Below are 17,777 nucleotides of genomic sequence, written 5' to 3'. Positions count from 1 at the left end.
GGAGAGCATTTAAGGCAGAAGACCAGCCTAGAACATGTTTAAAATAAAAGTTTGCCAAGTCCTTTGCTAAGGACATTAAAGAAACACCCAAAACTTGAAGAAGTTGGTGTATTTCAGACCTGCGCTTGAGTCTTGTACAACAGGAACTGATAAGCGGGTATAACCTTTAAAATAGCAAAAATTACCATAACCTTTAAAATAATTAGCTTTTCAAAGTGTCTGTCTACAGCAATAGCTGCTGCTACTGTTCATTTACTTATAGCTAAAAATACATGATTAAAGATGTACTAAAAAGAAAACCAAACAAAGCTTGCCATCAATGCAATTTTAAAGCTTTTTAAAACATTCAAAACCTGAAAATGAAATGCAACTAGAAGTAATTTGGACTGTATCTGAACATTTAACAAAAGATGGGGTTTGGCTCATAAAAAATAAAACATGTAAAGGGGGATTAGTGAGGAGTTATTTTGTAATTAAGATTTTTTAGAGTTACTCCATAGGTTTCAGATAGGACTCATTTCTATGCCTTCAGTGGCATTCACTGTCTCAGAATTAAACAGTCTTCCCACCTGATGTTTCTACAGTTCTGCTCTGTAAAGCTGCTTGCTAGGAATCATTTGCTTATTCAACACATTTTCTTGCTGAGACAGCTGTTTGCCTTAAATACACCATATTAAAGAAAATGTGACAAACAGCTATTGGAGAAAGCTGGTTCATTTCTTCTTCAGGATAGTCTCATGGGAGTGGTTAACTGAGGCAGAAAAACTATAGGACTGCTTTCTTCTCTGTGCTTATTTAAGAACTCTAATCTGAAGAGGGAATCTAAATCTTATTGAATACAGTTGGGTCACACGTGTTCAGCGGCTGCATTACCAAAGAGAAAAAAACCCAAACAAACCCAAACCAGCTTGTTTTCCCATTGTTTGCTACATTGCAGATGTAATTAAAATAGTTTATGTAAAGAAGAGTGACAAATTGGAAATGATTTCTTTGGATCTCACAGAGACTGAAAATTTTGTCCCTATTTTGTAAGTTACATTAGTTGGAGTCACCTCTGAAAAAGGAAACTCAGCTCCTCCTAACTTCATTATTTTGCAAATACAATAAAAAGATTTAATTAAAAGGGCTGGAATAAATATGAAGAATTAGATCAGATCATCTTCACAGAAAAGAAGCAAAATTTCTAGAATCCTGCAACAAAGCACAGGGTTCAACTAATGTTTTTTTCTCTTCCCCTCCCCACCCCATCAAAACCAGTGGAAATTTCAGATTCTGTTCCGTCAACCCCACTCGCAAAGGAGGTGGCCAAGAGATTCTCTACACCTGATGCTAACCCTGTGTCAACAGAACCAGCCTGGCTTGCATTAGCCAAGAGGAAAGCAAAAGCCTGGAGTGACTGTCCACAGATCATAAAGTAAACTGTAAAATTACATCTCTATTGCTGACTATTAATTGCTTTCTTTTTATTTATTCAGCTTTTTACACATGACAAAACTGAAAATGCATGTATTGAAGGACTGAAAACTGAACTGATTACCATTTTGCTCTAGCTCACTGTAAAGTCTACTGAAGTCATATATTCCATTGCTTTGACAAATAGCTAAATGAGGTCACAGCAAAAATTTCAGAACCAGACTCTCTCAAAAATTTAAGAATGCTCAGATACTGGATGTAAATTTTAGCGAGTATCATAATAAGGGCCAGAACTTCAGTTCAGAAGCTCCTTACATTCTGTGGGTATTTGGTTCTGGAATTTTAGATCTCTACACTTAAGTGGAGATCTCAGAATTTTTTTTCAACACTCTGTTGAAAATTAAGACAAGATGCATGTTCCCTTCTCTTATTCCTGAATTTTTTTTAAGTGTTAAACTGTATGAACTGTCAGTTCTACCTGCTATTTGAAAGCTTCTTCCCTAATGAAGAACTTTGGGAGATATCGTTCTACCTGCAAATGATAAGTAGACAGTACCATCCAAATGCTGAGATAATTTCTTTCATCATAGGATTAATACACTATGTCTATATTCCCTCACTCCCAGCAAGAAAGCAATTCATCCTACATAACAAAAACCCCATTATTTAAACAAAAATCAGAAAGTTTTCAGAAAGAAGCCAGGAAGTCAAGTGTTTATTTAAGTGCATCACTGTTTGTGCTTGGCCATATTTAAGATGCATAGAGACAGTGATTGCAGATTACAACTTTAAATCAAGCAACTGGAACTAAAATAAGTGAAACTATTCCTGTGCTCGTGTAGCTGTAGAATTTGTCTCAGTAAGTTCCTACAGGAGGAAGACTTGCAGAACTGAAATTAACTGAGAACTGAACATTAAGTCAGTGAGAGTCTCAGGAGTTTTAACTCTGTGTTCTTCCTGATTTTACTCCACATGCAACTTCAGGTAGTTCAGATGACTTCCTGTACCTTGACCAATACACCCAGAACACTTCAGAAAGAAGTTTACTTACCCCATCTCAGGTATCTGCTGTGGCAATTGAACACTTTATTGCTTCTTGTAACTAAAATAGAAATGTTCGCCCCGTCCCTCTTACAAAAAAGGATAAAGTCCATAGTGTAATAAAAATCTTACTATCCTCAACATCCCACAGAAATACCTAGGGTGACTTTTTAAAAAGTCACCCTAGTAAACAAATCTGTAACACATCTGAGTTTGTTTTACAAGGAAGTCTTTTAACAAGTTTGAACATCTCCTTCTTAAAACCATAAGGCTCAAAGTAACCTTTAAGCCTACAACATCATAAAGGGAGACATTTTCATGAGAAGAAATTGCATTATAGAATGATACCACATATGTTTCATGGCAGTATTTTAGCCAAACTGCTGTATGCAGCATGAGAAGTAGCACTTTAATTATGCAGAAAACAGAATGAAACCTGCCGTATCCTCCCATTCCAAGAGTCAAAAAGGGCTTGGCAGCAAAAGTAATTATTGAATACTCTATTTCCCACCAAACAGAAAACAACGGTTCAGTTTCATGGTTACAATAGCACAAAAACAATAGATGTGTTAGATTGAGTAGATGTGCAGCAGCAAGATGGGTTTTCTTGGTCGCTTAAGCCATCAGTTTTACTCAGTTTCGTATCTAAAACCAGAATCTCTAAAGTAACTTTTTACCCTTAATATAAGTATTTAAAATGTTTTATACAGAGATGGGGCAATGCTGGTCTCAAATGCTTGGGGAAAAAAAAAAATACTTCACACCTTCAAAGGAAATCTCTGCAAGCTTATCTGAAGAAAGAATTGGGCCCATAACTATTTTTGCTCTGCTAGCACCATGAATTAGTGCATCTTAAATTAAATTTACACTTTTTCTGAGTTTATAAGCCTGCAGTATGTATTTGTAATTAGAAGGAGTAAACTGCCTGAAATCCATCTTTATGATTATTTCTTGGGAGAAGGAGCCAGGCAGAAATATGGAGAAGGTGAAGTAAATCAGGATTAAAGAATTAAAGATGCTGGTATTCTGAAACGCATAGCAAAATTAGGTGCTATTGTGCATGACGCAAGGATGCAATTTTCCAATACAAAACAGTTATAGCACATAGAATAGAGCTTTCATTAAGGATGGTCTTAATCTAAAGCTTCAAAGCAGAGGTTTTTTTCAACCATAAAGGTATCTAGTGTAATAATGGAAACTGTATTACGTACAGTACTTGATGGAAACATTTCTAAAGTGTACATGTTCAACAGTGACATTTCATGTTAAATTAACAAAAATTTGCACTAAATACCAATGAAGTGAAGTGTTACTTTGCTTTAGCTTTGTTGCAACCATTTCTGATAAAGTGTTGGAAATCTGTAAAAATAAAACCAAAACAGTACTACTGAGTTTAAAACAGCAAAAATGTTTTAAGAACCGAACAAACCACTATGTAGTATATTGTCTCAATTTTTTGTAACTTATACACACAAAATACCATTTCTTCTGACAAGGTTATATATGATTAACCTCTATGTTCATATAGTAATGTATAAAAACTGTAAGATGTATAATTGTGGGGTATTTGTTGTGTACTTTTTTAATTTTTCAAATGTTTTAAAGTGCAATTGTTTATTATACTAATGTCATTTTAATTCTTATTAAACTATAACCCAGTCAAAGTTATCTAATCAATGATGTGTGTTCTGTGTCTCCTTTTGCTAATCGTGTAGTTCAGGTTTGCATTTTACAGTGCTACGAGTGTCTTGCCTATGTGTTTCTGCTAACGATAAAGCAGAGGAACCAGATGTGATCAAGCAACATAGCCAGTGCAACTTCTACTTTACTTTTTAATTCAAGATGTTAGAATTCAAAGTAGATGGCTCATGAGAGAGAGAGAGATAATCGTTTCTACTATAGTTCTTTTAGAAGACTCATAAGCAGGAAGAGGCTCTCAGTTAAGCATACTTCTGTCACTGCCAATACTTGATTGGCATTACTAAGACCACTGGTAATTCCTTGTAAGGCATTAAAGACAATCCAAACCAGTTTGCACCACCCTTTATTAATAGTTCTCTGTAAAGACACTGTATAAAGCATTCATTCAAATCTCTTAAAAAATGATTTGACAATGGCTGATTTGAGCAGTGCACAATTCATCTTGGAACTCACACTGTACCTGTCATTAAAATTTAGTAAGTATACACATGTAAGTATATTCTCCACTTTAGAATAGAACAAACTCCTACTGACTTCAACAGAGTTTAAGTATATGCTCGACTGAACTGAAGCCGAGGAGGCCCTAGGCTCACAAAGATGAACTATTCGGTTTATAAAAACTATAGTAAACAGGTCACTACTACCAGGTATATGCAATGCAGGCTGTGCCTTCAGAAATCAAGTTAAAAGTTAGATTAAAAAAAGGACTTGGGTTACCTTGACATAGCACAGAAACCTCATCAGACTAGACAAACACCTGTCTGATGCATGGGAGAGCCAGGCACAGGCTAGGCTGGACTCAGAGAGAGGAACACATTCCTCCCACAGAGAGACAAGCATCTTATTCCAAGCTGCAGAGTATGGCACCTTACCACAGTCTCTCCCAATCCTGCAAGTGTTTGAAGCCAAACTACTGACTTTGATTTTCCTATCACACAGGTAAAAGCACAACATTCAAATCCAAACCATCTGAAACATGTTCTTTCATGAATTGGAGCTAGGAAATGAGGGAGAGACATTGAAACTTCTGGCTGGGTGCTGAGCAGCCATCCTCCTTCCATCAGTACAGCAAACATCGCTTTACCTACCCTGGACACTGCCTGGTGCAAAATGCTATCTGAGAAGTCTGCAAAGAACACCTCTTGCCTACAGTAAAATAGGCACCTGTGAGTTCTTAATTTACAAATGTAAACAATAAAAAGGAAGCAGCCTAACATCTTAGCTGTCTTTTTTCCCTGTTATATACAAATCTAGGCAATAAATGTAATCATTTCTACAGCCAACAACAAGCTTTGTTCCCCATACTACGGGGGAAGAGAAAACCTCTCCTGGAAGCTTATCTACTCCTTCTGCTGTTCCACTCTTGGCATTCAGGATCCACACTTTGCCATCTGTAGATACTGCTGCCAAAAGAATTTTGTTCTTTAAGTCACCACTTTGGAAAACAAATGGTGTTCCATATACACTTGAAGTGGCTTCAAATTTCCACAGTAAATTACCCTCCATGTTACAACAGTAGATAAAGCAATCATGGGAGCCAAAAAATATTTCTTGCTTAGTTAAACTTGAGATGCATGGAGATGAAAACACTGGTCCATTAGTGGAAAACTGCCAAACCTACACACAGAAAGAACATAACCACCCATTATCAAAGGTTGGTGACATCAGTTTGACAGCAACTGTAATTTTTTAATAGACTGGTTGTTGACAGGAGAGCATTTTATTTCAAGAGCATACTAGATTTCAATGAGGGCTGGTAAATACTTGTCAAATTACAAGTTAAGTTTTACACATAGAGTAAGTGATAAAAGACTCATAAAATAGATGTGCAAGAGTTACTACCTTCTGTGAGGCCCACATAAAGATGGCCAACTTGGGAAAAGAATATTCTTGGGCTGTTGTACCACAATTAGTAATGAACTTTGAGAATTCTGTTAACATGCTGTTCTTTGCCAAAAAGGCAAATGTTCCTTTTGTAATATAGATTTCCTCTGCTCACACTAACAATGTGCAGATCCCTCCTCAAGAGAGTATCAGTTCTGCAGCACTGCTGCAAGCAAACAGAGCAGGGCATGGGCTAACACATATTTTATAATCGGAAAAGGCTTAGGAATTGCCATGTATGCTGCATCCCATGCAAACAAACAGAAACAGTGTCAGTTGCTTATACACCAGATAGAAACCACATTCATCTCTGAGGAACTAAAAAAATATTCTCATTTAATTCAATGTGAAGGCTGACACATATTTTGCCAGAATTATGATCTGGCATTTTTTGATAAATGCATAAACATTCTAAGAAACCTTTACTTCCAAATAGCCACCATCTTACAGAATAGATGGCTTTAAACATGCTTGAAAAAGTCCAAAACCAAACCTATGCCATTTAATTTGCTACCACTACTCTGGACTTTGGGTGTAAGCTCTGAACTAGAAATTCTGTTACTGCATCAACCAACTTGAGAGTTTGTGGTTTTGCCATGAACTGCATGGACGACCGCGGGCAAACAGTTTTTCTACTTTCTCCTCTCTGTAACAATAGACACTTCTATCTAGTTCACAAAAAGGTATATGTTAATCATTAAACCTCAGGAAACAATATTAATAAAGCATCTTATTCAGGGTTTTGTGATGAACATGAAAAACTCAGCAACATCACTTTTACCTTTTCTCCAGAATGAGTGTAACAATATAAGTTTCCATCCACACACCCAACACAAATGTACTTCTCATTGCAGTGGGGAGAGGAGAAGAGTGGTTTTCCCAGGAAACTTTTCCAAATCTTATTCCCCGTCACCTGTAAATGGCAGCATGGAATATCTGATGCTTAACACAACTGTAAAAAGCTCCACAAAACAACCCTTCCTTCGCAGCTTGACCCAGCCCTTAAGAATTGGCAAAGGGGAAGCACAAAGAAAAGCAGGCTCTCCCATCCAGAATGCATACCAGAAGCAAAACTACTCTTCCAATCTCATTCCAACAAAATGTTTAGTGGTTTCCATGGGACACTCAATACCCCTGTTTCACCCTTCTCTTCCCTCCCCCTAGGCAAAACGATAACAGTGTAGCATAGTAGTTCTAATGAATGACAGATTCATTTTTTATTCCATTCCCAGCTCCTCAGTATGTTATGAGGACCAATGAAGGAGAGGATATCTTGAAAGCAAGTCATAGTGATTATGTCCTAAACTGTAAATACTGTAGGAAATGCTGCAACCCACAACCTACAATTGTCACAATAAGCTCCTAACATAGCCTGTGCATTCCTATTTTTATAAATAATCACTTGGAGTTACCGCTGAGTTTCTCAACTACCTGTTACTCAGGATTATGGAAAAAAATCCCCAAACCTGTTTTTTCTTAACCACAACCCACTAGAGCCGCAAAACCATACGCTGGTTTTCTAACACTAGGTTGAGTATTACTGAGAAAACTTGTAGTGGGTGGGAGGTAAAGATCGTTAGGATTGATGCTCTGGGTTGCGTGAGTACAAAAACATGACCAGCTGCTCCAAGGGACTGTTCCTTTTATCAGTCAGGACCAGCTGTAAGCCAACAATACCTCAGAAAACCATGCAATTGCTCCACATCTATCAAGAATGCCATTTCCCTAGTGCAGAGAACAGAACAGCAGTCCAAGATTAAGGGGCACAGCTCTTTAAATGACTATGGGGAGGAGAACAGTAAGAGGAATGAAGGGGCATCTTTCTCTGTTCTGATTTCAGTAAGTTCTGTGTATTTTTTTTTTCTAATCCTACTGTCAAAGGGAAGGAGGGAAAATAAGAATCTACAGACATGCTCTCACTCACTATTTTAACTGATAAGGTAGTATATGGGAATGAGAAGACACTGATTCCAACTTTGGCCTACAGTCAGCATGTAAATTCAAGCAAGTCACTTCAGTTCTCTTATCACCACATAGCTTTCTGAAATACAGGAATTATTACGGTAACCTTGTGTATAATAATAATAATAAGGCCCTCAAGTGAAAAATATCTTATGGTAACATACGATCATCTAGTTCCTTTCATCAGAAAAGCAATCTTAACTTCAGAAATGCATTTTGGTTTCATTTAAATTTGAGATTGGGATCGAGGACAAGTAAGCAAAGGTACATACTGGGTTTACAGCCAACAATAGTCCTCCTAGTGTAGCAACATAAAGATGATGTGGAGAAGAACTTAGACAAGGAGATGAAAACACAGCTCCACCTTCGCAGTGTAACTTCCATATACATGCCTTTTTCTGTAAGCACAAGAAAGATAAACAAAAAATTTTCAACTGGAGTTAAAGCTCATCATGTTTACAAAGACCTTCAAATGTCAAAGCTTATCACACACTGCATTTACTCAGCAAACGCTAGTTAAGAAGGGAAGATATAATCTACATGCTATTGTAGCAACACACATGCCGTTGGCTACTTTCTCTTCCACTAAACGAAAGAAATTCAGCTAATGAAGAGGCAGTATCTGCCCCTCCTGTTCTCCATCTCCCTTCATCTACTCTTTTAGAATGTAAGATTCTGTCTCCACCATTAAGCCACAGTTTTATTTCTAGCTGGGCACCCAGCTGAAACACCCACAGAAAATTTAATAATGAAGAAGCTTAAGATTTAGTTTCAACCAGGACTAGTAGCACAAGAACCACAGCTGAGAACAGCACTAAAACTATTTACTACCACATAATCCTAACCCCACTTCAAGCAGGCCCAACTATTTCAGAAGTGTAGTTGTGGACTCCTGAGAATACTAACACCAGCGGAGCTTCATCTGGTGTACAGATAGAGTCTAATGGAGTCTAAGATAGATATTTATTCTTCTATACGTAAAAGTTAGTGGGTGGTCTTACGTAAATATCCAAAGTATACACATGTTGGTCATGCGATCCTATGTAGACTAGTCCACTGGAAGGGTCTACAACTGCAGAGCTTTTCACAGTATCTTCTGTGACAAAAGTCCAGTGTATTTCTCCATCACTGCTTTGAAGCACATACACCAAGCCATCATAACAACCTGTGTGAAATAAAACACAACAGGGGAAAAACCAATAATGATTACTTGTATTTATGGTGTGATTTATGCTGCTAGCTGCATCACTGCTGGAAAGAAGTAAGATGACTCACGAGGCACAGTTTCAAAACATTTTCCAAAGCTCCTCCTCTTCTTTTAGCTCAAAGTCTTTGCTGATAGTTCATACATTCAGAGTTGATTGTTCTGTGTGTTCTTTCCAGGTTACATTTAGAATACACTTATTTCACTGCTTTTCTATCAAATTTTACAGTAATAATATTAGAAGACATGCAGAGTTGCTGAAAAGGGAGAATGTTTTTTTAATTATCTCTCTCCCTAATTTTCCTTTCTAAAAACAAAGATGCTGAAAGAATAAAGTCTGTATGTTTTCTAATGAAAACTGAACTGTATTTCTAGAAACTCCTTCGGTTTTAATGAAATATTCAATTTTGTTATCAGAGTAAATAGCAATCAAAATACTAGCAAAAAGATGGTAACATTAGCTTTGTAGAAAAAACCTCACCACCAGGACATCTGTGCTAACCAGTGAACATATTAGCTAAAAAGATAAAACTAAGATGAATAACAGCAACTCCATTGACAATGGATATGACAAAACCAAAAAAACTATCCTAACATGTTCTTTACATTTCCAAAAAGAAGAGTCAAATGAGATAATTAAACTCTGTGAAAAATAATCTGAGGCACCATGTACTAATTTCTACCTCTATCAATTTTTAAAGACATTTAAAGACTGTATCACCTTTCTATACTTTTTAAAAAAACAGTTTAAAGGTCATACCTTAATCAACCACTAAAAAGAAACCATACCCATTGACTATTCCTTAATAAAGCCTTATTGATAAATTGGCATATAATAAACCATAAGTGTACATGTTAGATAAGCTCCATCACTGGTTATCATGAAACTTAAATTACTTCTTCCTTCTGTTTCTATTTTACAGTAAATTAGTTCTGAAGCAGATATGGAATTTTATGGGTAAGTGTAGATAGAGGACATTCAGAGGTAAAAAATAAGATTCTCTGTCATTCATCTCATATTTAGCACAAAAAATAATTTATAATGAAGGCTAAAACAGAAGACATACCAACAACAATGAAATTTCCACATTTGGATATGCAGGCAGAAGATTCAATACGATCTCCAAGGTTCTTCTCCCATTTTATTTCTCCCAAATCTAGATCAATCGCCTGCATTGCATGAGAGTGAGAGCCAACATATACAGATGCAGATACTTCTTCTTTAGATGGTATTACAACCAGTGGTGATGCATCAACACATTTTCTTGTATTTGACTTCCATCTTATGCATAATGCCAACTCTGCTGTTGTTACATGACTACATTCTGCAGGGATTTGCTGTACAGAGCAACAGTTGGTTTTATTTGCCTTGTTCGTAACTGTTAAAATTCTGTTCTCCATTTCATACTCTTGTGCATGGCTTTTCATTATACTTGGAGTGACTAAATGCTGAAAAGATGGTTGCTGTAGCAGTTCCACTCCTACCTGTACTGTATTAGTGGGCTGCATAAAAGACTTGGTGAAATTCATAGAAAAAAAAATATTTCCTCTGCTTAGTGCAATAAATGAAATTAACCCTGAAGCAACCTCAAGACCTCTTTCAGATTTCAGTTTAATGTATTTTCCATGGAGTTCCTCTCCACTGTTCCCACTTAATTTTCTTTTCACAACATTGTCATAATTCATTAATAGGTCTTCATCTGAAAACAGAATTTTAAGAATATGTCTATAAACTTCTTCAATTGAGCGGCTGAGAATAACTTCAAGGAGTCCAGGCACAGCTTTGCCTACTAGCATCTCAATTTCATCGTAAAATCGTAGAGCCTTTAAGGAGTCTCCACCACTGTACAGAAATACCGCATCTTTAGAAATTCCAGTGGAATCACCTAGGAGACCCAGAACAGACTAGAGAAAAGAAGAAGGAAAGAGGTAACAGTCCATAGGTGTTATACCATGTCGCACACATAAAAACTCAAGTTGGGTAAAATCCACCTGAATACCCAGAAGTCCCACTAAATCAACAACTGAGGAAACTTACTACTGTGCAGAAAATCACATGAAACATGCTAGTGCCAACAGAGGTAGTGATGGAACAAGAGTTGGGGAGGAACAGAGAAACAGGGAGATACTAGTTCTGTACTACAAAATGTTTTACTCAATTCCAGTTCTGCAGTCTAAGGAATTAAAGCAAATTGTGCTGCATTTTTGTTGGGCATTTTCAATCTTGATACCATTTCTCAATGACAACTTTGCAGATAAAACATTGATGCCTTTTGATAAAATGGGTTTACATGCTTTATTTTATTAATAAAACTTATATAAACGGCTATCTTTTACTTCAGAATTATTCAAGTAACCTACTTATCTACCCACTTTTGAAGCTATAACCCCTTCAATTCATGAAATATTTTGGATTTGGCATTGTAACTACAACAAACAGGAATTACTATGTCTCCTCTCACTGCGCTCCCTGCTTGTTAAGTCTGGATGTGAAGTCCAAATCCTCTGGTTTTGGAAGCCACCTTCTGCTGTCCATAATGGGTCTAGGGCACATCCTATCCCTTTGGGTTATCATTTTTATAGCCACCAATATGGTAAGTATCAGCACAGGCAAATTGTGTTACTAATTTCACTATGTTTACTTGTTCAAGTCCTAGCCACAGCAAATCCCACTTTCAGGTGAAACTTGGAAGACTACCTTTGGAAAAAAAAAAAGTAATACTGTTTGGCATCACATTTCAATACTTTGAAAAACAAGTCTTCCGCACAGAAATTTAGAAACAATGCAGACAGTCCAAGAGACAATTACACGACTGTGCCATCTATTTTAAAAAGACTCTTCAATTCATAATTATCTTGAGAAATAAGAAACTCTACTAACACAGTAGCTATTTTGTACAAAGTTTCCATGTCCCAGTTCCTTGTTTCCCTTAGGGATACCTTCTTTGGCATGTAAAGCAGTATTCAAAAAGCTACTGACAGGTTACGTCCTTCCTATGCTAATTGCTTATACCTCAGAGCCTGCAGCTTTATCTGATAGAGAAATATAAATGACTCCCTCTTGGCCACTGCAGAGTGACTATATTTAAGTATTAACTGAACAGAAAGAGCTGTACTGCTTCAATCTATAGGCAGCTAGAATGTTCTGGTTGCATTAGTCATACTTCTTAAAACTGTTTAATTCCTGACACATGTATAATGATCCACTTGCAAAGATAAAAAGGCAGCTCAAAATACTACCTTCCATAAATACTGCAATCTTTCCCACAATTCCTCTGCGCCACTCAGCTTACTGTCACGCCTTCTGGAGTTTAGATGGTTCTGGTAAATCTTGTTCAGTTCAGATATATCAACTTTGCCTTTGTAGAAAATAAAGTACGATTTTTTTCATTGCTTTTTTAGCATTTACACTTCCAAAACTTGCTCTGCCCAAATAGTCACTCTATTCTTGTACACATTTCCTTATTCATAGTCAGCTACACCTGTATTTTTTTTTTTTTACCCAGTCAACTACACTTAACAGAACACAACAAGGCTTTGGAAAATTTACCCTAGCCTCCCACATAATCCCACCTTCGGGGCCTGATCTTTCCCCAGCTGGAGTCAGGGTTCTGTTGCAGACAGCAACAGGAACAACAGCAAAGAAATGTGCAGTGTTAATACCAAAGTGATTTTACTAAATTGATTTGACTCTCAAACAAAACATTATCAAGAAAATATAATACATGGTCATCATTTCTTACTAGGAGTTAGTTATCTAATCTAGGTATTTAAAAAGCACGAATCAGGTACTGGATTTTGATCAATTAAAAAAAAAAAAGGAATAGAGACCATTAAAATAAGTGGCAAGGGTACTTAACAGTTTCATTTACCATGTGATGTTAAAGGCAAAGCTTTAATCAGTACAAGCTCATCAGGGACTGCATGAGCTGGTAGACGTTTCTGGAGTTCTTTAAGTGTTTCTCTCTTTTCTAAATCATCTTTGGGTACAACAAACAGGATAAGTTTTTCCTGCTGATACCAGGTCACTGCACAAGCTTCTACCTGACAAAGATCTTCAGCAGCCTGTAATTAAAAAGTATTAGTCTTGCTTTGAAAGGCAGTTCATCAATAGAGTAAAAACCACAATTTTAGAAAGTACACATTTAAAATTTGTATTTGTCTCACATTCCTAAATAACATCATATGAAATACCTTCTCTTGTAGCAAAAGTTTGTACTACTTCACAGAAAAACAAACTCATAGATAGATGTATTATTTGCCTAAATGCCATGAATGAGATACAATCCCTGAGTCTGACATTCAGTCTTGTAGAACAATCACTATATAAGAGTGCAATGCTCAGTATTTTTCAGGTGTTTATACAGTTCTCAATTCTGCAGGCAGAAACCATACAATGGAACAGATTTCCAAGAACTCCTCACCGAACTCCTCCCTAAATTATGTGACTAGATTTTTGATAATACACCCTCCCAATTTCTTTAAGACTCCTAAAAGTCATCTGAAGATGAGTAAATCCACATTTCTGATGATAATTATCTGTTCCTTATTCCTGTTCTTATAATGGCATACTCTACTTACTAGATGTTTTATTACCTGCTGCAAACATTCAATATTAAAACGTTTGCCGTGACGTTTAATCTGATTGTCCTTCCGACCCAAGAAGAACAACTTCGCATTCTGCACTCTTACAAAATCCCCTGTTTCTCTCATTGTGCCCAGGGGTACAGTTATTTCATCATCAAGGAAGCAGATTCGTTCTTCACCACCTACACAAGAACAGATCGTGGTCACATATATCAAATGACTAACTGTAAATGAAAATTATAAAAAGTATTTTATCAAATTCTCCTAAACTATAACAAGCATTTTAAGCAAGTACTAGAAGATTGGTATCAGTGTCTAAACTTCTGCAATGTACAAACTGGGCTAAGCAGTTAATTCAGTTAATTCACAGAAATTACTTCAACTGAGAATGTCAAAATGCAAGCAGGAAAAAAAGTCAATATAATGAAAGCACAGACTGCAGATAAAATTATGGTAATTTCCTGTTGATCATTCCAACAACCTAAAATACCATCAGAAGGTTCCCAGCCCAATGGGAACTTAAAATGCTGTATTAATCTGTACATCAGAGGCAGACACCAACTAAAACAATCAATGTATTATTAAAACTCAATTAATTAAGAAAAGTATCTTAGAAACTTAGAAGAGTAAGGAATATAAAATAACCTATAAATATTTGTCCCTCGCCTTCTAGAACAGCAGAACCGTTGGTATCTCTGACCTCAACTTTTGTTTCAAGGAGCGGTGATCCCAAGGGTATAGGGAAATCAGTTCTAAATATATTAAAGAGAGAAATAGTAAAAATCTTTCCCTTCTGAACACAAAACAACCGTTCCAGAAATGAGTTAGCATACAGTCTTTTAAAGGGTTGGTATTAGAGCAAAAGTAGATGCTTGGGGCTTCTTTCTACGAAAATGTTTCTTTAAAAACATCTCAATTTGTTCAAAATTAAAAACCTCATCAGTGTGCATAGGTTTCATTATCATACATGAAAAAACACAGAATAATAGAAAATAAGGCTTGAATGGACCCTGAAATACCCTGAGAGTACCCCGAGAGTTTCAGCCAGTTTTTAAGTCCACCAGGTTGAAAATTCCATCAAGTCAACCAATTCAAACACATGTAACTGCTTTCTAATTTATTCTTTCCCTGTCCTACCTAGTTTGAGCTTTTATTCTATTTTATTACTGGTGTTGTGGCAACAAGTACAGTTGACTCTTTCAGAAAAGACTGAAATAAAAGAAACTGTAATTTCAATGTCATGTATCTATTACAGACTTCTTCTGTTGAGCTGCAGACCAACTCCTTCCTTTCCCTTCATTCTCTAGTCTCCTCAAGCACTTGCAGAACCTCATTTATTGAATATAGACACTATTTCTGAGTGGGAGTAGAGAATAATATATTTTCTTCAGTAAAGGAAAATTTAAAAAGCAAAGTAACTTTAAATAACTTTGGTAATATATGAAGTTAGGCATGGGTTCCAGTTCAACCTCTATCATAAAGTCTCATATTTTAACCTAACAGTTCTTGTTCAACTCCTGTTATTTAGGCTGTTGAAGCTTCTCTTTTTCTCTGATCAGTCAATGAATTATTTATCTCAAGTTGATGAAAAAGCAGTCAAATTTTCTAAAATGTGTATTTCTGCCAAGTGAGAATCTTCTCCTCCTTTTCCTTTCTCTGGTCAGCTTCAAAATATAATTACTTGACAAACAGGTATGAGAAAGCATCCCAGATATTCAATGTGTCTGCCCCATACCATAGGGAAGTCCCAACAAAGAAGAGTAGAATTTAACATAGCCAAACAAAACGTCAAGATTCCTACATATACCATAGAACAGCAAAAATAAAAGACAAACACCACCTCATTTGGCCATTATTATCAAGAGACTTGGGATTAGACGTTTAATTTTGCCAAACTTATCTAAAAAACTGAGGGATGCAGACCACTAAGGCACTAATTTTGTGCTGATTTTTCTTCGTTTTCTAGTGTTCTCTAGAAACTGTGCCAGTTGTCATCATTCAGCTAGCAAAAATAAAAGCCCATTGTACTCCAACTGTCCTACCAATACTAAGAAATGAAGAAGACATAAAATGGTCTGTCCTGGTTTTCTTGTATCTGGATCTGCTTACTGCAAAGGAACGCTAATTCCCTTTACAATGATGCTTAGAGGGAACTGGCTCCGAGGTGAAGGGTGGGAAAAAACAGTCAGAGACTATAAAAACTTCCATCATTCTAACTGCACATCAGTTAGGACTGAAGAACAACACATTACCTCTGGAGCACAGAAACTTTGAGTAGAAAAAACAGTTTCACTGAGGAGAAGGTAATGTTTGAAGTCAGAGAAACCAGAATGAATATGAGTTTTGCATGATAGTTTAGTAACACTTTATGACAATCCAGCATTTTCAGTCTTCGACGGTTTAAGTACCAGGTTAATATATCACATCATTTGTCCAAAACATCCCATTTCACAAAACAAGTCTAACTCAAGTCACACGTGTTATTATCATGCCAGGGAATAATTAGAGATTTCAGAGAGCAAATGAAACACTGAGATAACTGGAAGTACCTTTCATGACCCTGACACTCCTGCAACTCTCTTTATAAAATACAATGAACAACAAAAAAAAGGCAGTAATTGAGTGAAAATGGCAGAGTGCTAAATGATGAGAAGAAAGTACTTCTGCAGGTCCAAGTAAAATTACTGTGAGACCTTGTGTGAGCCACTTTGGACAAATTTCTGTCATCCATACTACTCAAGTAACATCGATGGGATCATTTGCTGAGTAGTGTATTACCCAATATTAGAAAAAAACACAGTACCTAGTCTCCACTTAATTGATTATTTGTGGAGTTTTAAAAACTGTAGGCAAAAGCATGGTAGCAGTAAGATATACATGTATATCTACTGATTACATTTGAAAGTAACCTTTAAGCATTTTTGCTTAAAATAAGTAAATCTCAGAAGTAACATTCTGAACTCGATAGAGTGAAGCTATGAGTATATCTTTGTCCAAGGCTATGATTAAGAGTTACAGAGCCCCAGTTCTTTACTCTCACTGAGAACTGTGTTGGGCGTCTTCTCTTTGAACATGCAAGGTCTCAATGGAAAAGCCTCATGATGAGCAACAGTATGGCTAACTGAAGTTACTAGCAAATTGGGTAGGAGCCATTTTCCTGCAGAAGTGCAACACTGATTTAATACTGCCACACAGTCAGAGACAGCACACCCTGGACTAGGCTAGTTCAGGTTCAGCATGTGGAATCACAGGCTGGAATGAGGAAGAGGTCTAGATACAGAGATGACTAAAACAGAGACCATCATGATGCATTATGTGAAACTTAACAGGTCTACAAATACACAGGATTACAGACTGCAGTTCTGTGGTTCAAGAATCACTCATCAAGAACTTTTACTTGAGGGGGCTGTGTTAGAGCATGAGAGGATGGATTAGTCTATTTGTACATAAAAACCAAATGTAGCTTCTACCAGCATAAACACTCATAAGGACTTAGTAGCCCTGGAAACAGGAGACCAATGTTCTATTTCTAGTGATTTTCATCGTTCACATGCCAAGCCATGAAAACAGTGAAATTTCCTACCTAAAATCAGAACTAAAAACCTCTTCAGGAATCTTGTAGCAAGTGGCCCAGCTTGACACTTCAGTAATACCATACAGATTAAAAATACTTGTTTTGTTCTCCTTGTGCTTCCAACTTTTCAAGAGATTCAGTACAGGAAATGCTTCACCACCAAGGGCTAACACACGAAGTGAAGTATTTGCAGACAACACTGTTGATTTAATAATGTGAGCTCCAAACCTTCTGAGAAGTGTTGGTGTTGCCTGAATGATACATATAAAAGAAAAAAAAAATTGAAAAAAAAAAAAGAGTAAAGCCTGTTACATTTTTTCAGTGTATGTGTAAACCTCTTCCTGCTTTATCATATCCACTACACAGCTATATTGTGGATGTACTTAATCATCTACGTATAGTAGATGGCAT

The 17,777-nt window shown here is 36.5% G+C and overlaps 2 protein-coding genes across 11 annotated transcripts in view; one reads left to right on the top strand and one right to left on the bottom strand.

Annotated features, from left to right (window-relative positions):
* Positions 1–4,122, top strand: part of CRACD (capping protein inhibiting regulator of actin dynamics) — a 139,861-nt gene extending 135,739 nt beyond the window's left edge. For all 5 annotated transcript variants that reach the window (XM_052779995.1, XM_052779994.1, XM_052779990.1 and 2 more), the window contains one exon: positions 1,258–4,122. In XM_052779995.1, the coding sequence (XP_052635955.1) occupies positions 1,258–1,418 (161 nt within the window). In that variant the 3' untranslated portion in view covers positions 1,419–4,122. The remainder of the gene's footprint in view (positions 1–1,257) is intronic.
* Positions 4,123–4,481: 359 nt separating this feature from the next.
* AASDH (aminoadipate-semialdehyde dehydrogenase) overlaps positions 4,482–17,777 on the bottom strand; it is a 20,798-nt gene continuing 7,502 nt past the window's right edge. For 3 of the 6 annotated variants that reach the window (XM_052780001.1, XM_052780002.1, XM_052780003.1), the window contains exons 6-15: positions 17,376–17,617; positions 14,438–14,544; positions 13,802–13,974; positions 13,078–13,270; positions 12,446–12,564; positions 10,273–11,110; positions 9,003–9,166; positions 8,274–8,399; positions 6,821–6,952; positions 4,482–5,772 (exon numbers count right to left, since the gene is read on the bottom strand). In XM_052780001.1, coding sequence (XP_052635961.1) covers positions 5,374–5,772; positions 6,821–6,952; positions 8,274–8,399; positions 9,003–9,166; positions 10,273–11,110; positions 12,446–12,564; positions 13,078–13,270; positions 13,802–13,974; positions 14,438–14,544; positions 17,376–17,617 — 2,493 coding nt within the window. In that variant the 3' untranslated portion in view covers positions 4,482–5,373. The remainder of the gene's footprint in view (positions 5,773–6,820; positions 6,953–8,273; positions 8,400–9,002; positions 9,167–10,272; positions 11,111–12,445; positions 12,565–13,077; positions 13,271–13,801; positions 13,975–14,437; positions 14,545–17,375; positions 17,618–17,777) is intronic. The other 3 variants (XM_052780005.1, XM_052780004.1, XM_052780006.1) reach the window with 3 other exon arrangements.

This window comes from Harpia harpyja, chromosome 2 (assembly GCF_026419915.1).
Source record: "Harpia harpyja isolate bHarHar1 chromosome 2, bHarHar1 primary haplotype, whole genome shotgun sequence".
NCBI lineage: Eukaryota > Metazoa > Chordata > Aves > Accipitriformes > Accipitridae > Harpia > Harpia harpyja.
Note: the sequence above shows the minus strand (reverse complement) of the source record. Positions and strands in the feature narration are given on the sequence as shown.